Source organism: Dunckerocampus dactyliophorus, chromosome 15 (assembly GCF_027744805.1).
Source record: "Dunckerocampus dactyliophorus isolate RoL2022-P2 chromosome 15, RoL_Ddac_1.1, whole genome shotgun sequence".
Lineage (NCBI taxonomy): Eukaryota > Metazoa > Chordata > Actinopteri > Syngnathiformes > Syngnathidae > Dunckerocampus > Dunckerocampus dactyliophorus.
Genome location: NC_072833.1, coordinates 26,437,501 through 26,461,838, shown reverse-complemented (window position 1 = coordinate 26,461,838; position 24,338 = coordinate 26,437,501). Strand labels below are relative to the sequence as shown.

The window sequence follows — 24,338 nt, the reverse complement described above, 5'->3', positions numbered from 1 at the left end:
AGTTAAACCTGCAATTAAGGGTGTCCACACAGTATGCCAACTTGCGCTAGTCCCTTGCATGATGCCACTAAAAGGCGCATTTGAATAATTATTACATCTAAAGTGCTGCACAAGCATAATTATGTAAAATTATTCATATTTTAGTTGTTCTAAATTTCAATTATTCATATTTTAGTTGTTCTAAATTCCCATTTAGAATAAATGCTCTTTAAAACGTGTTTTGTTTTACCATAAGATGGAGACAGACAGACAAAAGATGGACGATATCGGCTTTCTTACCGATATTGGATATACTGACATTATCCAGTACTTCATTATCAATATCGATATTAACCAATACCGATGGAGGTCTCAAACTAATGTCAAGTCACATCTCGTCATGTAATAAATGAACACTCTAGGGGTGTTGCTCAGAAAAAAATGTCTTGTGGGCACTAGGCCTGGGACAATAATAATTAATCACACAATAAATGAAAATGAACAGAGTGATACTGTATATTGCCATGTGCATGCGTGTCTGTTTTCCTCGTCTCTCCAAACATGCAGCAAGAGGTTTCACTCTGTGCATTGCTTTCCGCACTGTGATGCGTTTGTTCCAAAAAAACAACGGCATGAATGCAGTGAGCCCTTTTGTCAGTCATACAGTCTTTGTCTCGGTGAGTAGAGGCAGGGCCGCTAGCATACACAGAGTACAGAAGAGTGTACCATAGTAGAAATGAATTAGATTGCAATATTTTGTCATATATTTTTCCTAGTCCTGCTGTTGACAAGTAAGACAGGTTAGACTTTGCATTCACTGATAAGAATCCAATGAAATAATGCTGGTAAGTATACAATTTGCAAAGCTGCACACCTCTATGTGGCACAAACATCCATATAGGAAGAAAATGCAAAGGACCATACTCTGCATGAATAGAATCCGTGAAATTATAAATGGGCCCCTTCAGTATGTCAACCATTGCTTATTATTTTTGCTGCATGAAGGAAACATTAGATGAGAAGTATAGTGATATTGAGCAAAAAGGGTTTTCTTTTGGGAGGTTTATGACTATTTACTGACATATTCAATGAAACAGAGGACTGTGTTCCTTTTCATAACAAGGACTGGTTTCTTGTAGGTGATGTCAAACACGTTTGTGTGACTTCTTCTGGAACAGAAAATTCAAATATGATGACTGGAGTTTTGTTTTTCTGCTCCAGCTCATCTTCTGACAGGACAGTCAAAATGGTTGCCTGTCTGTTTTGGTGTTCTATGCAGAGTTCACCATCTAAGGGCTAGCTAGCTGTGACCCAGGCCCCAGAGACCCGTCAGACAAATGTGCCCCTCTCCTGTTTAGCTGTGTGCAGTCACGTGACCTCCCAGCTGGGCAGAGGAGCTGGGGGCTCAGGTGACCTGGTTTTGGCCTGTAACGTATCCCTCGTAGACACCTTCACAAACGGCCATGTTTTCCAGCCTTGTTGCAAAGTGACTCCCGTTTTAAAAGAAGTTGTAGCATCAATGTGATGCAACAGCACTGCATGACAATCATCATCAAACATTTGTGCAATGGGACTTGTACAGGCATGTCCAACCTATTTGTTGTTTTTCTCATTAATGCCAAAGTCTTTATCTGCCGGTTTTGAAAGGGGACAGACCACCTTGTGATTAATTGCTGTGCCGTTCATCACTTTTAAACAGCTTTAGCACCCCCAGGTTAACACAGGGTGTCGTAAAGCAATTTTCATGTGCAATGTGGTGACCCCCTTGTAAATGTGGTCCTTTAGACCAATGCCCCCTGCTTTAGATCGCCTATGTTTTCTTCATTTGTTTGTCCACCAGCCTGCAGGAGTGCTGCTAGCCTCCTCGGCCTTTCATGCTCACTAGTTGCTAGGTAGGGGGGTGGCACAAACACTGCGACACATTGTCATCCTCAACTCCGAAATGGTCTTTAGAGCCTGCCGGGCGTTCTCTTGTTTATGCACAGTTCCTGTTGTTGCTCTGGAGTGTCTACACACCCACTTCCGTGTAAGCTTTGATGTACGGGGTTGTACTTGGGGCCATCAGTGGAGCATTTTGATGAAGGACCATGTCCCATTGTGGGCAGCGTGCAGAAAGCAGAGCAGGCCTACATTCCATCTGGGTCACACTTTGTGTATATATGGATGCATTTGATTCATCTGCTGCTTAGCTGAGTCACTGCAGCCGCCTACCAGGATGGTGTCAAGGCACATCTGTTTGCTCTTTGGTTGGGAGGGATAGGACAGTGGGGGAATGTTGGAATTCCTAATTGCTCGCCTCTCTCCCCACTTGTTATCAAAAAAACATTAAAAAACAGTGTGGCAACACGTACAGGAGGGTGAGAAGCTGTTGCCATTCGACTGTGGGTTTTCCCTTACAGCCTTTCGGTGCCGTCTTAAAAGGACAGTTCCCCCCCACCCCTCACACAATTACGCCACTGTGTCCCCGCACTTTGGGGCTGGGTTACACTGTGTGTGTGTGTGTGTGTGCGTGCGTGAGAGTGCTAAACACTGCCGCCCAGAGTCCACATGGGGTTAAGGCTGTCAAGCGTCACTGTCAGACAGACGACCCCCCCCACCTCCACCCACACACCTTCCCCATTTCTCTGCCTTCCAGTCCAAAGCTCCTTGTTGTGCCTGGAATTCTAAAGGTGAACTCATTTTGTTGGGAAGCGTGCGTGTGAGAGACCCCCTCCCCTTTTGCCTCTGCTCTGCGTCACTCGTGTCAGGTTTATTTAGGAAGTGCACAGAGGAGGGAAAGAAATCCGGCTGGGTGGGGTGACCAGGCAAAGGAAGAGTGGTGTTTTTTCTCCTCCCCCCCCCCCTTTTTTTTTTTTCTTGCCGGCTTGTCTTTAGGGGTGACTGACGGTTTCTGTAAAGCTAGTGGGAAGAGGAGGAGCAATCCGAGGCAGACTGAGCTCTGATTTAGTCAGGAATGCTGCTGTACTGTACTTGTTTTTCCTCTTTTTTTTCCTTTTTACCTCGCAGCCGCCTTTTGAAAGTCCTGACTATGTTTGCATTGGACCACCTCTTAGAGGAAGGAGCGTTTGTGTATGTTTGACCCCTGTGAGGTGGTGTTTGAGGCTTCTTGTACATTCCTCACACAGGATGTGACTCGGGATGAAGTGGAGTCCAAGGCAGTGCACAGCGAATTGATCACTAAACATAACACATTGGTGCTGTGATCATGCCAAAGAACAGCATAGTCTGACATGTTTGTTCTTTTGCTGAGCTCAAACTATTCATTAGGTCCGGAGTTGACAGCTGACATCCTCTTGCCAAAATTGTTTGCATATTATTCAATACCGTTGCCAAATCGGTACTTTGGTACGACAGCAAAATCTGATATTTCGAGAATAAAGTCGCAAATTTATGAGAGAAAAAGTCGGAATATTACCGTTGCCAAAGGCCAAAGCTCACGTAAGTCCCCCCTTTGTGTGGGGACAAGCACATTCGTAACTACAAGTCATGTAAAATCATAGCAAAAATGTATGAAGGTTAATTTCTTTATTACCAAAGCTTCTTTTAGACCATGGATTTAAGTTACACATTTTTTTGTGTTTGCATTTTGTGAGCTTGATATTTTTACATGATGATTTGCGGAAAATTTTATTGAATAAAAGTTTGTAAGCAAAATGCGTGCGTTTTTTAATTGGTCTCATTAAAATACAGAATTTAAAAATTCAGTTTCCTATAATACGTTTTAAAATTCAGTTGATTTAAAAATTCAGTCAAAAAAAATTGCCTCAGAGCCAGCCAATCAGGTATAAAGTACATAGTCAAGTGACACGTCTTACAAAAACCGAAAGTCTGTGAGAATTTTGAAACATCAAAATAATTTTTTTTGAACACTGAATTTTTCAGCACACACAATTTGCTTACAAATTTGTATATAATTTCCTCCATCCGTCCATTTTCTATGCCGCTTCTCCTGATTAGGATCACGAGGGTATGCTGGAGCCTATCCCAGCTGACTTCGGGCGACAGGCACCCCGCCTGTCGCACTGCACTGGTCTCCAGCCAATCACAGGGCACATATAGACAAACAACCATTCACACTCACATTCATACCTATGAACAATTTAGAGTCTCCAATGAAACTAACATGCATGTTTTTGGAATGTGGGAGGAAACCGGAGTACCCGGAGAAAACCCACACACACACGGGGAGAACATACAAACTCCACACAGAGATGCTCAACGGAAATTGGAATGGCATAATTTCATATGATAAAAATCCAGCTCACAAAATTATTACATAAAAAAATCTTACGTAATAAAGACACAAATTAACCTTCATAAAATGCGTTCTCGTATATGGAAATGGTTCAGCTATGTATTTTGCAAAAGGCTATTACTAAGATAGTCCATCATAACAGGAACAACCAAAAAACACACAGAAGCCATCTTTTTCGGCATTTGCTAACCAGCTCTTGAAGGGAGCCCAGTAAACGCTTCAGTTGACAGTGAGCAACAATTTATACTAAAATCAAAGTTAAAACATTGTTTGAGCTGGAACAGTGAGCAACAATTTATACTAAAATCAAAGTTAAAACATTGTTTGAGCTGGAAAATGTGAAATGCAGCCACCTGGAAGAATGTCTAGCGATGCTCAATGGAGGCCTTGACAGTGAGGCTAGCTTTAGCTAGCTTCTAGCAGCCCAGAAATAGTCTATAAATCCGGCTATAAATTGGCTATGGTGCTCAGACAGCGCAGCAAAATGATGGACGTATACAAGAATGTATTCATGCATACTGATTGGGTGAAAGAATGCAAATTGACATGCTACAAGCATTATTTCCATTATGTCTGGCGCTGACATAAGCTTTCACTGCTTTTCAACTGTTTTATGTCTTCATGCATCACACCATGTACACTGAGACAACTGGCGCAAATCATTTCACCCACATGCATTGTTATTTGCTTTCATCTCCTGTGTATGTGGCCCGTCTGCTCACTGGAAGTGATGTCACATGGTTGAAACCCAGCAATAAATAACATAACTGCATCGGAAATTCACCAATATGAACTAAAATCAACAAATTGTCATAATTATCACAGCAAATCCAGCAGTAATACAGAACACAGAGGATTCCAGTACCATATTTTCACGACCATAAAGCGCACCGCACCGTATTAAAAGGCGCAGTCTCAGTTACAGGTGCTATTTTTGTATTTAACACATACACAAGGCGCACTGTACTATTGGGCGCAGGTATGCACGCTAGGTATGCACGCTAAAACAAACAGTGACGCTCAGAAGTCAGTGAGGAAGCGACAACGCTTTATTTCTTTAGATAAATTCAGAGCAGAACTCTCATTTCGTTTATCAGAGCCACTTGAAATCAGGATGGTCATCACTCAACGCAACAGTCTCAGTCATGGTGCACAACTAAAAACATCACACAGCAACGCAAAAACAAGACACTACCGCTACTTTTGCAGAACAATAACTAACAACTATGTAGCTCAAAAATGTAACTTTAAGAGCATTTGCACCAAAACACTACCGCAAAGCACGCCGGGGAACAGGAAGTGCTCCCAGCGACGCTACAATACGCTAGCATGCATGCTATTGTATGTTTTTAAAAAGCCAGCGAGAGTAAAACTAAGTTGGGTTGTACTTTATTGAAGTACACTAAGTCCCCAACTAACGAACACTATTGGTTCCAGACGACCGTTCTTAAGTCAAATTGTTCTTAAGTAGGGGAAAAGGTAGTATTACCAATGATACAGGTACTACATGTACGTGTATACATATACAGTATATGTGTATGTATGTAAATATGAGTTTGGATGCAGTAGTAATATTAGACCAGGATAATTAATGAAAAAAAAAATAATAAAAATGATATAATAATACGTAATGATAAATGTTATTTACCTTTGAAGAGGAGTGGTCGAGCACACGTCGTTGTGGTGGAGAAGGAGGAGGCGGAGATATTGAAAAAAGGACAAATCGTCATCGTTAGACTCTTCTAAAAGAGGTAGTGTTCCGTGGGTGGTGTAGAATTATAAGCAGGCCTATTAACTCTTCATAAACTTTAATCACAAGCTGTGCTGGGTTGCATGTACAGCTAAAATTTAGCTTTTCTTCAGTCTTCAATCCTGTTGGTCCCATTAGCAGTGTCACAGGGCCCTCTACTGGTCAAGCATGCGAAATATGTACAAATATAAATAATTATGGGCTTATAAGGCAAAAAAGACATGAAAAAATAGACCAGTCGGCTTGTGTTTGTATCTACGAGTGTTCGCACGTCGGATGTGTTCCTTAGTAGTGGACTTAGTGTATTTAACAATGTACTCACGTTATTTTTGATCAATTCTCATCCACAAATCCATCAAAGTCCTCATTTTTGTATCTCAAATGAAGAGCGGGGCAAGTTCTCCATCAAACACGCCAGGTTCCCTGTCGTCATTGTCAGTCAGTCTCGTTGCCGTGCGGCGCCTCAGAAATGATGCTGGCTTTTGTGAAAGCTCAAACAGTGCATCAGACATGTTAGCCCAAGCATCCACAATCCATTAGTGAAGCTGTGTTTGCTGTCATCTATCGCTCCCACACCGCTGGCAACTTAACTTTGAATGCCGTGTTTACATCCATTCACAAATTGTGGTGAAACTCACACGGCGCTACCTCCCAGTGTTAGTGAAGCTGTGTTCGCTAGCTGTCATCTATCGCTCCCACGCCGCTCGTGACTTCAATTTAAACGCCGTGTTTACACCGATGTCCAGCGGTTGGATTTCCCTCGTCAAGCCTCCCGGAATGATGTTAAGCTCCAAGTTCATTTGCTTCATTTGTGGTGACACGTGTGAAAAAAACATCCAATCTCTTTCCGTACACGTCACTCAGTCATTTTCTCATCGTCCTTCCAGGCCCTTTGGTCCGGCTGGAAACTTTACTTTAGGCGACGTCAGTGTCTACCACAGGCAGCACTTTCTGTCCATTATCATGGCAACCAAGCACAACAGTAAAAGACGACTTCTCGTGTCCCGTTGTGTGTATCGCTGTATTGCTTCTCTACAGTGTGGTTCACCAGGATGTGGAAAGTGAGAGGCACGTGGTCCCTGTTGGTGATGTAGTAGTAGTTGTCTGCAATGTTGGATGGATAGATGGCGCCATTTCATAAAATATACTTATGTAACTACTGGGGCGTGCCTTTAGCGTCCTCAGTCACGTCCACGTCCCTTTCCACTTTACAAGCAGCGTGTCGGCAGGAGACGCTCACAGTCGAGCGGAGCGCTCATAAGTGACACAGCAACACTTACATATTTTGGAACTCGGTACACACATACGGCGCACCGCATTATAAGGCGCCCCGCCCATTTTGGACAAAATTTAAGACTTTTAAATGCGCCTTATGGTCGTGAAAATACGGTATTTTAAAATGTATACCGTACATTCCACACAATTTGAGAAGAAATTGGTAAATGATGCAGAATTGTGGTGATGTTAAACTCGTGTTGCATCGCTGATTGCTTCTTAATCCTACATGCAAGTCTTTTTTTTGGTGTTGATCAGTGCACCTCACTGTGGGTGTGTTGTCTTGTTGCTGTGGAGAGCGTGCGTGTTTATGATTATGGTGTTGGAACTGAGCACTGGCGGCTGCACTGTGTGTTAGAGAATCTGTGCGCCTCTGTTGGGACGTAAACTTTACTTCCAATATGTTACCCTCTAGGCATGGGCCGGTAGGAGATTCTGATAAACTTGGGCAAAAATATCACGGTTTCAGTGTATTGTAATTACAGCTCTCAATTGTGTCATTTTGAAATATCTATTGAAAAGAGAAAAGTCAAAACAGTAATTTTTCAAAGAAAGTGGAACACATGTATTTGAAATAAATAACAAACAAATACCTGAACTCTGTCTAAATAAATAATAAACAGCTAAAATGCGGTTATCAATGCAGTCTACTGTGACTCAAGTCACAACATAAATATTTCCACAGTAACAATGAAAAAAAAAGGAAAATGCAAAGGTCATAAAAAAAAATTGTAATGTTATGTTATTTCATAGTGGGGGGGGGGGGTTACATCATGCGCTTATGTTACCAGCATAGAGTATGCTTTTTGGGTTGGTGAATAAAATGTCCAGGGGGTGAATAGCAAATAATCTCTCTCAGTCAGTTAGTACTCAGTCAGTAAACATAACATGACAATATTTATTATATTTGTTCAATTTTGGTTTTTGATTTTGTCCTATTTAATACTATAACTTTTTTCCTTGTTAAAATTTTAATTTTAATGTACTGTATGTTGTGTGTTGTATGTATATACAGTGACTTGAAAAAGTATTCATACCCCTTCAACTTTCCCACATTTTGTCACGTTCCAACCACAAACATAAATATATTTTATTGGCATTTTAGATGAAAGATCAACACAAAGTGACACACAATTGTGAAGTAGAAGGAAAATTGTACATGACTTTTAAATTCATTCCATTCCATTCCATTTTCCTCCGCTTATCCGGGTCCGGGTCGCGGGGCAGCAGTCTCAGTAGGGAAGCCCAGACTTCCCGGTCCCCGACCACCTCCTCCAGCTCCACCGGGAGGACACCAAGGCGTTCCCAGGCCAGCTGTGAGACATAATCCCTCCAACGTGTCCTAGGTCTTCCCCGGGGCCTTCTCCCGGCTGGGCATGCCCGAAACACCTCACCAGGGAGGCGTCCGGGAGGCATCCGGACTAGATGCCCGAGCCACCTCAGCTGGCTCCTCTCGATGTGAAGGAGCAGCGGCTCTACTCTGAGCTCCTCCCGGATAACCGAGCTCCTCACCCTGTCTCTTAGGGTGAGTCCCGCTACCCTACGAAGAAAACTCATTTCAGCCGCTTGTATCCGCGATCTCGTTCTTTCGGTCATGACCCAAAGCTCATGACCATAGGTGAGGGTGGGAACATAGATCGAACGGTAAATTGAGAGCTTTGCCTTCCGGCTCAGCTCTCTCTTCACCACGACGGTCCGGTACAGCGACCGCATTACTGCAGACGCTGCGCCAGTCCGCCTATCGACCTCACGCTCCAACCTTCCCTCACTCGTGAACAAGATCCCGAGATACTTGAACTCCTCCACCTGGGGCAGGACCTCATTCCCAACCCGGAGGGAGCAATCCACCCTTTTCCGACTGAGAACCATGGCCTCGGATTTGGAGGTGCTGAGTCTCATCCCAGAAGCTTCACACTCAGATGCAAACCGTCCCAGTAAACGCTGCAGGTCACAGCCCGATGAGGCCATCAGGACCACATCGTCTGCAAATAGCAGAGATGAGATCCTAGTGCCCCCGAACTGGACTCCCTCGACACCTTGGCTGCGCCTAGAAATTCTGTCCATGAAAATTATGAACAGAATCGGTGACAAAGGGCAGCCTTGGCGGAGGCCAACGTTCACCGGAAACAGGCTTGACTTACTACTGGCAATGCGAACCAGGCTCCTGCTCCGGTTGTACAAGGACTGAATGGCACGTAGTAGCGCGCCACCAATCCCATACTCCCGGAGCACCCCCCACAGGACACCGCGAGGGACACGGTTGAATGCCTTTTCCAGGTCCACAAAGCACATGTAGACCGGTTGGGCAAACTCCCAAGTACCCTCCAGGACCCTTGCAAGGGTGTAGAGCTGGTCCAGTGTTCCGCGACCAGGACGAAAACCACATTGCACCTCCTGTAGCCGAGGTTCGATTAACGGTCGTACCCTTCTCTCCAGCACCCTGGAATAGACTTTCCCAGGGAGGCTGAGGAGTGTGATCCCCCTATAGTTGGAACACACCCTCCGGTCACCCTTCTTGAAAAGGGGGACCATCACCCCAGTCTGCCAATCCAGAGGTACTGTTCCCGACTTCCACGCAATGTTGAAGAGACGTGTCAGCCAAGACAGTCCCGCAACATCCAAAGCCTTGAGGAATTCAGGGCGAAACTCGTCCACCCCCGGAGCTTTGCCACTGGGGAGCATTTTGACTACCCCAGATACCTCAGCCACGGTGATGGAACTGTCCGCGTTCGTATCCTCAGTCTCTGCTTCCTCTATGGAAGGTATGTCAGTGGGATTGAGAAGGGCCTCAAAGTATTCCTTCCACCGCCCAACTATATCCTCAGTCGAGGTCAGCAGGCTCCCGTCCCCACTGTAAACAGTGTGGACCGGGCACTGCTTCCCCTTTCTGAGGCGCCGGACGGTTTGCCAGAACCTCTTCGAGGCCGACCGAAAGTCGTGTTCCATGGCCTCACCGAACTCCTCCCACACCCGAGTTTTTGCCTCGACCACCGCCGAAGCCGCGTGCCGCTTGGCCTGCCGGTACCCGTCAGCTGCTTCAGGAGTCCCACAAGCCATCCATGCTCGATAGGACTCCTTCTTCAGCTTGACGGCAGCCCTGACCTCTGGTGTCCACCATCGGGTTCGGGGCTTGCTGCCACGACTGGCACCGACCACCTTGCGGCCGCAGCTCCGATCGGCTGCCTCAGCAATGGAGGCACGGAATAGAGCCCATTCGGACTCGATATCCTCGTCCTCCCCCGGGATGCAGGAGAAGCTCTGCCGGAGGTGAGAGCTGAAGACTCGACGAACAGGAGACTCTGCCAAACGTTCCCAGCACACCCTCACTACACGTTTGGGTCTCCCGGGTCTGTCCGGCATCCTCCCCCGCCATCTAATCCAACTCATCACCAGGTGGTGATCAGTTGACAGCTCAGCCCCTCTCTTTACCCGTGTGTCCAAAACATGCGGACGCAGGTCTGATGATACGACTACAAAGTCGATCATAGACCTGCGGCCTAGGGTGTCCTGGTGCCATGTGCACTTATGGACATCCTTATGCTGGAACATGGTGTTTGTGATGGACAAACTGTGGTTCGCACAGAAGTCCAACAACATCACACCGCACGGGTTCAGATCGGGGAGGCCGTTCCTCCCAATCACGCCCCTCCAGGCCACACTGTCATTGCCCACATGGGCGTTGAAGTCTCCCAGCAAAACGACAGAGTCACCAGTTGGGGTGCTCTCCAGCACCCCTCTGATGGACTCCAGGAAGGCTGGGTACTCTGAACTGCCGTTTGGCGCGTACGCACAAACGACAGTCAGGACCCTTTCCCCAACCCGAAGGCGTAGGGAAATGACCCTCTCATTTACCGGGGATGACTCCAACACAGAGGCACCGAGCCGGGGGGCTATTAATAAGCCCACACCAGCTCGCCGCCTCTCCCCTGCAGCAACTCCAGAGTAGAACAAGGTCCAGCCCCTCTCGAGGAGTTTGGATCCAGAACCCAAACTGTGGGTCGAGGTGAGTCCGACTATATCTAGTCTCAACCTCTCTCACAAGTTCGGGCTCCTTCCCCGCCAGAGAAGTGACGTTCCATGTCCCAAGAACCAGATTTGGCCGCCGAAGACCAGGTCGCCTAGGTGCCCGCCCTCGACCGCCACCCAAAACGCAATGCACCGGACCCTTATGCTTGCCCCTGCAGGTGGTGGGTCTACGGGGGGGAGATCCCGTGTGGCTTCTTCGGGCTGAGCCCGGCCGGGTCCCACGGGTGAAAGCCCGACCACCAGACGCTCGCCTGCGAGCCCCTCCCCCAGGCCTGGCTCCAGGGTGAGGCCCCGGTATCCCACTTCCGGGCGAGGTGCGGTCTCTCTTTGTGTGTTTATTCATAGGGGTCTTCTGAATCACTCTTGGTCTGGCCCGTCACCCAGGACCTGTTTGCCTTGGGTGACCCTACCAGGGGCATATAGCCCCAGACAACATAGCTCATAGGATCACTCGGGCACACAAACCCCTCCACCACGGTAAGGTGGTGATTCACGGAGGGGACTTTTAAATTTAAAAATTAAAATAAATAAATAAATAAATAAATAAATAAAAAACTGAAAAATGTGGCGTGCAAAAGTATTCAGCCCCCTTTTCTCTGAGTGCAACCAGTTGCCTTCAGAGGTTGCCTGATGATTGCTGAATGATCAGCTGTTGACCTAATGATCAAATGGAGTCCACCTGTGTGTAATCTAACCTTAGTATAAATACAGGTGTTCTGTGACGGCCTCAGAGGTTTGCTAAGAGGACACTGGTCAGTGAACAGCATCATGAAGTCCAAGGAACACACTAAACAGGTCAGGGATAAAGTTGTGGAGAAGTTTAAAGCAGGGTTAGGTTATAAAAAGATTTCCCAAGCTTTGAACATCTCACGGAGCACTGTTCAATCCATCATCAAGAAATGGAAAGGGTATGGCACAACTGCAAACCTACCAAGACATGGCCGTCCACCGAAACCGAAGGAGGAGAGCACTGATCAGAGACGCAGCCAAGACGCCCACGGTAACTCTGGAAGAGCTGCAGAGATCCACAGCTCAGGTGGGGGAGTCTGTCCATAGGACAATTAGTCGTGCACTGCACAAATCTGGCCTTTATGGAAGAGTGGCAAGAAGAAAGCCATAAGAAGTCTTGTTTGCAGTTTGCCAGAAGCCATGTGGGGGACACAGCAAACGTGTGGAAGAAGGTGCTCTGGTCAGACGAGACCAAAGTGGAACTTTTTGGCCTAAATGCAAAACGTTATGTGTGGCGGAAGCCTAACACTGCACATGACTCTCAACACACCATCCCCACTGTCAAACATGGTGGTGGCAGCATCAGGTTGTTGGGCTGCTTTTCTTCAGCAGGGACAGGGAAGCTGGTCAGAGTTGATGGGAAGATGGATGGAGCCAAATACAGGACAATCTTGGAAGAAAACCTGCTGGAAGACTTGAGAATGGGGCGGAGGTTCACCTTCCAGCAGGACAACGACCCTAAACATAAAGCCAGAGCTACAATGGAATGGTTTAAAACAAAACATATTCCTGTGTTAGAATGGCCCAGTCAAAGTCCAGACTGTGTGTGTGTGTGTGTGTGTGTGTGTGTGTGTGTGTGTGTGTGTGTGTGTGTGTGTGTGTGTATACATACAGTATGTGTGTATACATACTGTGTGTGTGTATATGCATACAGTATGTGTGTATACATACTGTGTGTGTGTGTGTGTATACATACTGTGTGTGTGTATATATGTGTGTGTGTGTGTGTGTGTGTGTGTATGAAAGCTAATGTACAGGTCTATAGCGGCCACTGAAGGGAAACGGCAAAAGTGGCCGCTTTAGACAAGTGGCCGTTATATTCAAGATTCAAGAGTTTTATTGTCATATGCGCAGTGAAACAGGTAGACAGGTTGGCGGCCATTTTGAATTTGTGCACACACATATTAGCATGTATTCACAAAAAGACTGGAGCAAAACCAAGAGACATAGGGGAAAACGCTCTGTTGACACATAAACAGGTAGGTAAATCTAGGTAACAGCTCCAGTGAGGAAACTAGTAATATCAATAACAACAATGAACCAGCGCAGCACATTCGACGGCGCTGGCCTTTTATCCGCCACAAATGTTAATTGACCGCAGCTGCGCGGCCACCAGCCATGAAGCGGCTGCCTCTTACTCCCTGGAGAAGGCACAGCCCGCCAAATAAGAGCGCAGGACAGGGGACGCTCGCTCCTGTCCTGCAGAGCGTCACAAATTTCCATCTTTGATTATTTTTTTTTTTTAACACGATTTTAAAAGCAAGAAATAAAAATTTTAGTGAATGAGCCCGAGGATATATGTACAGGATACGCGTGAAGCAGTCATGAATGGGTGTGTGTGTGAACAATCGAGTGCGGAGGAGGTGCGAAGATCATCATAAACTAACAATACCATCGCTCCTTTCTTATTGAATGGGCTTCTAATCTCTAATTAGTCGGCAATTAAGTGATATTTTATGTTTTATTCAGGTATTTTGGCTATTTTAGAATCTATTCACGGCATTGCAAAGTGGGAAAATTACCGTTTTGGCCGTCATTGAATCTTTTCAGTGTGGCATTGCAAAGTAAGAAGACGGCTTTTTTATGTCCAACTAGGACTCAGTAATTAAAGTCTACACACGATGGCTTCATTGCTTAAAAAACGAAACTTTTTCGTGCATGAAGCTTCTGCTTGAGTCGGCATTTTGGCCGCTATATGCGGTCAGATATTGACCAAGGGATACAAAACGGGTGGCCGCTGGCCGCGTTGGACAGGTGACCGCTAGACACAGGGTCTATAACACGCAAATTTTCTGTGGGGGATTTTTCAGTGGCCGCTATAGGCAGGTGGCCGTTCCATACAGGTGACCGCTAAGACAGGTTTGACTGTATTTCATTAATTACATTACATTTTTTTGCGTAATTAACTTATACGAGGCCGCACAGTGGTCTAGGGGTTAGCATGTTGGCCACACCACCAGCATCTCTGTGTGGAGTTTACATGTTCTCCCCGTGTGTGCGTGGGTTTTCTCCGGGTACTCCGGTTTCCTCCCACATTCCAAAAACATGCATGTTAGCTTCATTGGAGACTCTAAATTGTCCATAGGTATGAATGTGAGTGTGAATGGTTGTTTGTCTATATGTGCCCTGCCATTTGCTGGCGATCGGCCCAGGGTGTACCCCGCCTCTTGCCCGAAGTCAGCTAGGATAGGCTGCAGCATACCCGCAACCATAGTGAGGATAAGCGGCATAGAAGATTAACGTATCCGCATCATGTTATGAAGACAGTCAGCGGCACAGTGTAGCTAGTCTGATGCTCTTTTATAACTTTATTCTGACCTGAACACATCAACAGCAGTGCAAGTCCAACACCATATATGTGTCTCCAACTCCAAACAAACATGTCTCTAGTCAATTCGTCATTGCAACGACACTTCCTCACTGTCACCAGACAGACCGCGAGATGCATTCATGGACACTCTGAACATCACAAAAATGTCTTAATTATGCATGTATGTGCGGTCTAAATAAACAGAAATGGAAAAAAAAAAACAATAAGTTGATCTGATCACTTTACTTTAACTCTTAATGAGGAAGTACCATTTGCTGCATTTCAGTATCCTCGGAATCCTAGAAAATTCAGTTCAACTCATTGAGTGACAAACCCCCCAACATCGCACAACCCTTGTACAAAATTGTTACTTAACTATGTTATGTATTGTGTTGTATAACCACCTCACATATGTAAATTAGCACTTTATATGTTCATCACGACTGTAAATATACTGTACACCCAATGTTACATTTCTTGATGCAATACATCATTGGCCAGTTTTTCCCAGTAATTAAGAAATGGATATAGCCTAGCTAACTGTTCTAATGGGATGTCATCCTCTGCACACATTGCAACAACATCTTCAACAAACTGTAATGCCGTGCTTGTCATTAGGGAAGATGTAATCACCCATGCAATTCCAATTGCATTATTAATGTAAGATATTTACACCCTTTGTCTGGCCACCAAGTGTGCCGGACCAGGCGGAGTTGTGACCTGCAGCCTATTTTGTCCCAGCATCTGTCCCCTTCCACTAATCCTGCTTATCAACAGAGCTCTGTATCAGGGCCAGCCACACTAACACACTTGCTCCTGTTTGGATATTCACAATACACACACACACCAAAATCTCACAATTGCCTTAATGTCCAACTAGCCCGCCTAACATCTGTGGAGCCAACTCAAGACGTCATTCTTAGACCCGCACCTTCTGGAATCAATTACTGATGCTTGCATGTAGAAACACTAAAACCAAGCTTCCCCAACAATTACAGCATGTGGATTTAAAAGTGAGCGCTGTGTGTTTTTGAGCAGACTAGACAAACAAGGGGAGGCAGGTTGGGTGGGGGGCTGGGGGTTTGGGGGGTAATGGCCTCTGTGTGTAGTTGTGCTTTTCCCTCCCTTTCATGGCGGCAGGCTGCTGTGTGTTCTCTTGCTCCCCTCTGTGGGCACTCACTCACAGTGCAGCTTTAGTGCAGTTTGTTGCATGTTTACAGTCATTCTGTCTGATATCATGTGTCCCAACATACAACGTGAGTATGTCATGGTGTATAATAATTCAGCGATGTTAGCAGTCTTGCCAGGTCATGAAATGATTGTAAAGCAATTGCTCCTACTTGTATATGCAAACTGTCATGTTTCTGTAAAATAACTCCAACAGCAAAACTCCAGAATAATCAATTAAGTCAAAACCTGTGGCACACTTGCTCAAATAAATAAATAAATAAACAAATCAATCAATCAATCAATCATGTGATCGCTCCTGCTGTGTGTGTATTGTAAATGCACAACTATGTCAAGACAGAAATGACGTCCTGTCATTATTTTTAAGAAAAATATGGTGATTGAGTTAGTTTGATTACAGCAAAAGGTACAGAGCTGTTGTGTCGGGAATGTATCCTTTCAATGACTTGTGTTGGGACGGCAAACACTAACCGATTTGTCCCAACTCTGTCCTCAGGCCTTGTGGATGCACTTAGATGTCTGCAATGACTGCTGTGGCTGGCATGCCTCAGTGTTTTGGACACCCATTCTCTGGACTCAGTAGGACAAGAACTGATCAGCAGAGAACGTCATGAGCATAGTCATCCCAGTAGGGGTGGACACAGCAGACGCCTCATACCTGGACATGGCTGCAGGCTCGGAGTAAGTAACACCAAACGTACAGTTTGTTGCACCTTTGAGAACTATCCGAGAATTCCCTCCTGTCTGTCTGTGCTCTGTGATGAAATAATATTTATCGTTAATGTTAATGCTTCCATTGCCAACTTGAAACTGTAGTAATCGATTATGGCAGGAACTTGCAATGTGTCCATTCGCAGTAATGGACAGTTGAGCCCCACCATTGATTGTTCTTGCACTTAACCATGGTAGCTATTTACTACATCCGCCTGTGTCAAAATGGCAGTAAGCCCAGAACGTGCATTTTATGCCGCCTGTGTCTCTAACGCCACACTACAACACATGATTCCCCCCACAGTCACCCTCCCTTCGTCCTTTTCCCTGTTTTCCAGCCTGATGTGTGCGCCGTGTTCAGCCACTGAGGCAGAAAGGTGCACGCCGTCATGGCAACAAGTCTCATGTTGTGCCCCCACCCCCCACCCTCCTGCCCCCTTGTTTCCTCATCAAGGACACTGCCGTGGCTTTCTCTGCTGGATAAATGAAGCAAGATGTTCTCGCATGACTAAAGAGTAACACACGTCATCACTCATTCAGGGGGTGCAGTGGGGGTGCAAGGCTGGCGCCTGTCTCTTTAAATGGGGGGAGTCCGCCCCATTTTGCCTTCATCAGAGCTGTTGCAGTGACAGCTTGTGTTACCATGGTATCTATCCCATCCTCCCCTCTGCACTGCGCAAGGCCTGTTTCTATGGCAGCAGGCCTGAGTGACAGCTGGCCCTCACAAAGCTATGGCGTCTTAAGTGCCCCCCCGAGTCCTTCCTCAGTGGACCTCTGCAGCCTATGGGGGTTAGCCAGACGCCTCCTCTTGACTCTGCTTTGCTCTTTGTCCGTCCACTGCCTTCATTTAAAAGAAGACGTGTTGGAAAAAGGTTCCATACTGAGAAAAAGGACAAAGCAGCTCTTTGGAGTGTTGGGAGAGGAAAACAGCATCATGTCCTTTCCACGTCCCCTCTAGTCTGCGCCGGGATGACCAGCTGTTGGCTAATGCAGCGTGTGTGTGTGTGTCCGCGGTTACACATGCGCGTGCACAGTGATGGAGTACGTAGTGTTGCCATGGCAGCGAGGGGCAGTTCTTTTGAGTGAAGGCGTTGCCTCCGGCTGCTGCTCTTCATTAGTCCCATTTGGTCCTTCTCTCCACATCAGCCTTGTTTGCATTGATACATTCTCATCTGCTCTCTAACAAATAGTGCTGAGCAATTATTTACAACCTCTTCTTCTGACTGGCTGCACCTCTTCTACATAAGATCTTTTCCTGCCTTCTTTACGCAGACATCCCAAGCATGGAGACATAAATGATACAAACCCTCAAGCCGTGCACATATTCAAATATTCCTCCCTCCTCACTGCACAACTTGGCTTACCTGTTTGCATTGCAGTTTAGTGACAAATAAAATAAAAGCACCTGCAAATTCTTTATTTTTACTGACCTTTTTCCTTCTAGTTGTTTTAACATGGGGAAATGTAAATTCAGTAAACATAAAGATATGGATATGAGTAATGACATTTAATTAGGGTTTCATTCCATTTAGTTTGTGCAAGTCTACTAAATGAAAGATATATTGACCCTCTAATGTTGGGGTGCTCACAGTTTTTGAGCCTGCGAAGTACATTTAAAATGACCAGGTCCCAAAGATCTACCTCCTACTATGAAATAAACACAAAACAAATGTGTAATATATTTAGTATATTTATAAATGAATGTTTGTTTGTTTTACAAATATATCAGGGGTGTACACTCTTTTTCAGCATGCAAGTTACAAGTCGACGTGTACTATAAAACCTATATAAAATCTAACCGGTAAACTTTGAAACTACTATTCTAAATACTAATATTTAGTATTTCACAAGTTTATAGGTCATCAGTAGTTAATTCACAATTCAATTCAATATGGCAATAAAGGTAATTACACATAATTGCTCTGTAGTTGTGTACTTAATCTGTCCTGTCACAATAATCGATTGGTTAAAAAAAAAAAAAGGTCTAATTATAACACCCACGGTAACTCAACATTTGCATGTTTGCGTGTCTGCTCGTCTTTGTGCCACACAGGCTGGATGACAAGAGGGTTCACTGAGCATTGGTTCTATAGTGGAATGAACGGAGACACTGGGCTCTCATCTCATTCAGCCTTGAGGCGGGACTACTAGCTACTACCCTAGCAGCAGTTAGCTTTGTGAGCCAGCGTACACATGAATGATGGCACAAAAGCTGTGGCAAATGCCACAGCCACAGTGTGGGAATATTTCTGAGTTTTCTTGAGTTTGCTCAACTGGGGAAAAAAAACTACCAATGGAGGTGCTCAGGCAGCAGAGCCTTTGTCCCGACAGTCAAAGCTTACTGAGGCGTTTGGTCGGCAAATGCAAAATGGGGTGCACTCACAGACTGTGTTGCTGGCAAAAACATACATACTTGTACAGGCAACTTGTGTGTCAAGCTAATGTCTCACACAGATACACCGTACACTATAATTGAGTACCATCTAGTGGTTCAAATGTGAATTACACCTCTTTAAAAATAACAAAAAAATTGCCTCAAAAAATGTTGCCGATAATATAGATGATAATTTGTAGCACAATTATCGACAAGCTAAATTTGTTATGGTGACATGTCAGTCAGAATAGCTCCGTAGCCTTCATTAGACACTCAGCTCATATATTACATCCAGTTAGCATGATGATGATGCTATCAAACATTCCAGATATACAAGGAATGAAGATGATTATGTAAAAGACAATGCAGCTGAAGTCAAGGCAACATACTAAAAAGCTTTCAGCACTGGGCACGTTTTTCAATTCATCATGAAATAATAGTTTAAGAAATGGAAGTGTAGAGAAGACACACATTTCTATAGTGGAGTTCAGGAGAAGAAGCATAGCCATCAAACAATTCACTTTTTCTACATACATAGCCGCTACAAGGGAACGGATAACATTAGTTATGTACAGGCATCTTCATGCTGAGTTAGTTTAACCATAATCAGAATAATAAAGATGAAAGTTACATCGCTCTGCGTAGCTTGAGATGTCTGTTGACCACTTTTCACCACTTTGCCGCTGGGGAGCACCAGCGAATCAGGAGGGGAGCCTAATGTCAGCTGACTGATATCATATGACATCTACAAATTGACATTTATGCGATGGACCCTACCCTACCTGGGCACCCCTGCTTTAATGTATTTAGAGGATTGTACATGCAGACCAACAGATTGTAATTCCTCCTTTCTGCTGTATCTATTCCTAGTATAATTTATAAGCTTTTTGTGAAATCAGAGCTGGTAAACAGAATAAAACTAGCCGACGTATTCTATCCAGCAGAGAGCATATGTGACAAAAGCCTACCAATCACGTCCTTAGTTCATGCATGTGTTTTCACTGTGTGAACAACTGCTCCAAAATGCATACAATGTGTCTTGTTTTTCATTTTTTTGTTGTTGTTGTTTTTTTTACATTTTTAGTCTGGACTGGAGTACTGAACCACAGGTGTGAACGCAGCCTTCCCAAACAGGAGGAGTTATGATTTTAAGATCAATGAGCCATTAAACAACTGTCAGGCAGCTAAGAAATATGATGAACAAAATAAGATTGGGGTCAATACAGTACGCCAAACTTCAGCCGGTCAAAGCATTTTTGTGTTTTTACCAGAGCTGCAAATGTTATTGTTTGCACTAGTCATTCTGTATTTGCAGAGTGCGGTATATGAGATACATTGTATATGAGGTACATGAGTGATGCCACAATCCATAACTAGAAAGTTGTTACATTTAGTTATTGGTTGAAAGGTTAAGCACCTGGTATGTTCCTTTTCTTTTCATTTCTTTTTTCTCAACTCTCCTTCCTTCTCGTGTCTTTCATGCCATTGACAGTTAGGAGCGACTGGCCTGTGTGGCAGTTAATCAGTATTGTAGACACACAACACAAAATTTGCACACACACACACACCTTAGAATGGTTCCGCCTCCCGACCTCATGCATGCACTTATATTTTCACTTTGACGGGACATACTTGAGCGGCAGTGCAGAGTGCAGGAAGTGTCGAAGGCCGCCTTTTTCACACAGTGTTCCACGAGGGCTCAAGGCAGGTATTGTACCACCACTTCAAGTTAAGCAAAATGAGGCATTTAGAAAGGAGGATATGCATTTTCTTTCTTTTGGATTTGTGCTTTACAAACATGTGACTGAAATGGGATAAATCAGCATGGTGCCACATTAGCAGAAATGCTGCATGGCTTGTTTCACTCTGCATTGTGTGTGTGTGTGTGTGTGTGTGTGTGTGTGTGTGTGTGTGTGTGTGTGTGTGTTAATTTTGTACAGTGTACAATGAGCTTAGTTATCATGTCTGTATTTTGCGTTGTTCATAAAACAACACAGAGGCCACACAGGTGTTACTGTGTAGTGCCACTACTTTATTATTATTTTTTTTTACCTAGGAGTTAAGAAAAAGTGCTGTACTTTTTTCACACCGTACAAATCGTAAAAGTGTCTCCTTTACCACACATTCCTCCTCTAACCTGACATACTTGTTTCACGCTGCACATTTTCTGTCCACTTCCCTCTCGGACGACACTATTTCCTACCTTAAACACATCCGTCATGCCGAAGTGTGGGTGGGTTGGTCACAAACGGCTAAACAGGCTCTCCACATTGGATCTCGCTGAAAGCAGATCTACAGGTTTGGTTTGAGCAAAGCTGACAAGTGATTGTGTGTTTGTTGTTCTGCCTGAGTGGCAGACAACACACGTCTCTCATGATCTGCTTCAAGTTCGTTGGGTTTAGAGTGAGTTTACAATAAAAGTGCTTCCAGTCGCATGCATCCTTGCTGCTGTACCTGTGCCAGCATGCCTTAATCCTGCTGCAAATACAAAACAATGCATTGCCCTGTGTAATATTGTGCACTAATGTGAGTATTGTGTGTTTGCAGACCAGAATCGGTGGAGGCCAGCCCTGTGGTGGTAGAAAAGTCCAGCTACCCACATCAGATCTACAGCAGCAGTTCTCACCATTCCCACAGTTACATCGGCCTGCCATATGCTGTGAGTACTTCCACTGACATGACAATAAAACTCTTGAATTGAATTGACCCACAAGTAAACTGCGTTGCTGCCAGAATGATGCTTAAGCTGCTGTTGGTTGAGACGTGTTCCTAGTCACAGTACCTCTGCTCTTCCCGTTCACCTGTTAGGACCATAACTATGGGGCGCGGCCCCCGCCCACGCCGCCGGCCTCCCCTCCCCCCTCCATGTTGATCCGGCAAGGAGATGGGGGGTTGTTTGTTCCGGGGGGCCAGGACGAAGCATCTACAGGCACCACGCTCAGCACCTCCGAGGATGGCAGCTACGGGGCCGACATCACCCGCTGCATCTGCGGCTTCACCCATGACGACGGCTACATGATCTGCTGTGACAAGTGCAGGTTGGCCCTTTGTTTGCTTTCATGTGCCTTTTTGACATATCTCCCCCTCTCGCCCTTTCGATTTCTCAACTCTGGTGTGTGATTCTCTCCAGCGCCTGGCAGCACATTGACTGCATGGGCATCGACAGGCAGAACATTCCTGAGACGTACCTGTGCGAACGCTGCCAACCGCGACACCTGGACCGAGAGACAGCCATCTTGCTGCAGACAAGAAAAAGAGAATGTTTGTCAGGTAAGAAAAAGGTGACGTGTGTGTGTGTGTGTGTGTGTGTGTGTGTGTGTGTGTGTGTGTGTGTGTGTGTGTGTGTGTATGTATATATGTGTATATATGTGTATATGTATATATGTGTGTATATGTATATATGTATGTGTGTATGTATATATGTGTGTATATATGTAAATGTGTGTGTATATATGTGTATGTATATATGTGTATGTATATATATATATATATGTATGTAAGCGGCCACCTTTTTTAGAACGGCCACCTGCCTATAGCAGCCACTGAAAAATCCCCCACAGCAAATTTACATGTTATAGACCCTGTGTATAGCAGTCACCTGTCCAACGCGGCCACCCATTTTGTCTCCCTTGGTCAATATCTGACTGCATATAACGGCCAAATTACCAACTCAAGTAGAAGCTTCATGCACGAAAAAGTTTCGTTTTTCAATCAATGAAGCCGTCGTGTGTAGACTTTAATTACTGAGTCCTAGCTCAGTCACAATCATTCACAAGATCCACACAAACTGTCAGTTGTTCCACATAAAAAAGCCGTCTTCTTTTGAGCTTGCTATTTCCTGGTCAAACATGTAACTTTAAGAGCATTTGCACCAAAACATTACCGCAAAGTTGGCTGGGAACAGGACGTGCTCCCAGCGACGCTACAATAAAAAAAACATATGCTAGCATGCATGCGGCAGCGGGAGCAAAACTGAGTTCGGTTGTACTTAATTGAAATATTTTAGAATGTACTTACGTTATTTTTGATCAATCCTCATCCACAAATCCATCAAAGTCCTCATCTTCTGTATTAGACACAAACAAAGCCGGCTTATTTTCCGTTCGCTACTAGTCTGTTAACTTGTCAGTGTTATTCAGCTCCGAAGCAAAGAAGGAAACTTCTCCTGTTTCTTCTGCCAACTTTATTTATTGAACGCGGCCACCAGACAGCAGCTCAGAACACACACACATCTCTCAGCATCGTCTCTCCTTCCTGCTTGCCCACAAGGCAAAGGTTAAACAAGCCCCACTACATAGCTGTCCAGCCAATGCCTGTAAGAAATGAAACAGTTTATTTCCTGGTGTGCACTGGTCAATACTGTAATGCCGCTTGTTGTGGGGAAGGAGAGACTCACGTCGCCGATGCACTTTAATGGCTTTATTAACAGCGGAGAACACTGCAGGACTTTACATCCACGCCAACATAAACACACTTCCCAACTCTCTCCAAACTCACAGCTAGCACTGAGCCTAGCTCTCCTGCTCGGGACGCCCACCGTCACTTCCCGTCACTTCCTGATAAACTAAAGCTGTAATGACAACTCTGCCGTATAAAAAGTAAAATATTAAAAACAAGCGTAAGACATTACTAGCACAGCTTTGTTCTGTGAATCGTGGATATATTCTATCAGTTATTATTAAGCCTCTAGCTTCCTTTTAGTAAGTAAAAACCTTGGCTATGATTGCACTACATTGTCATGTAGACCTACAAAGTACACTTGGAAGAACAAGAGGTGAATAAATGTATTGCAACTGATGTGAAACTGATGAGGGGTAGGATTAAATAAGCTTTGCTTCTTCCTACTCCTTTTTGGACATGCAAAATTGTGAATTGTACTATGTGATGTACTACTGTTTGACTCATATGCATGTTCAGGATGAATTAAAACCATGAACCATGATAATAACAAGCCTAGTAGTGCTGTACAACTTTTATCCGCAGTCTGCAGTGCCCTCTCCTGGTCAACATTATTATTATTATTATTTTTTCCCTTTTTTAAAATTTTTTTTTTCCCTCTACTGGTCAACATTCAAACTGGACTCCAACCTGTCTATAGAGGCCACCTGTCTATAGCGGCCACTTTTGCAGACTCCCTCTAGTGGCCGCTATAGACAAGTTTGACTGTATATATGTATGTGTGTATATATATGTGTGTGCGTGCGTGTGCGTGCAAACCCTTTCCAAAAAATTAGAATGTCATGGAAGTTGTTTAATTTCCATAATTCCATTCAAAAAGTTAAACTTTCATAGATTATAGATTCAGGGCCCACAATTTAAACGTTTTCAAGTGTTTATTTGTTTATTTTTTTACATAATTTGGGCTTCCAGCTCATAAAACGCACGAAAACAGGAATTAAAAAAATTAGAATACTGTGAAGAAATCACCATTTACTTCTCTGTTTTTGCAGGAAAAAAAAGA

The 24,338-nt window shown here is 44.7% G+C and overlaps 1 protein-coding gene across 8 annotated transcripts in view; it reads left to right on the top strand.

The window, feature by feature from the left end:
- The window catches only part of kmt2e (lysine (K)-specific methyltransferase 2E), a 38,954-nt gene that overhangs the window by 2,510 nt on the left and 12,106 nt on the right, over positions 1-24,338 (top strand). For 7 of the 8 annotated variants that reach the window (XM_054753289.1, XM_054753283.1, XM_054753287.1 and 4 more), the window contains exons 2-5: positions 16,289-16,473; positions 21,425-21,536; positions 21,686-21,915; positions 22,008-22,147. In XM_054753289.1, the coding sequence (XP_054609264.1) occupies positions 16,403-16,473; positions 21,425-21,536; positions 21,686-21,915; positions 22,008-22,147 (553 nt within the window). In that variant the 5' untranslated portion in view covers positions 16,289-16,402. Of the gene's footprint in view, positions 1-16,288; positions 16,474-16,511; positions 20,586-21,424; positions 21,537-21,685; positions 21,916-22,007; positions 22,148-24,338 lie in introns of those variants that run through there. The other variant, XM_054753288.1, reaches the window with a different exon arrangement.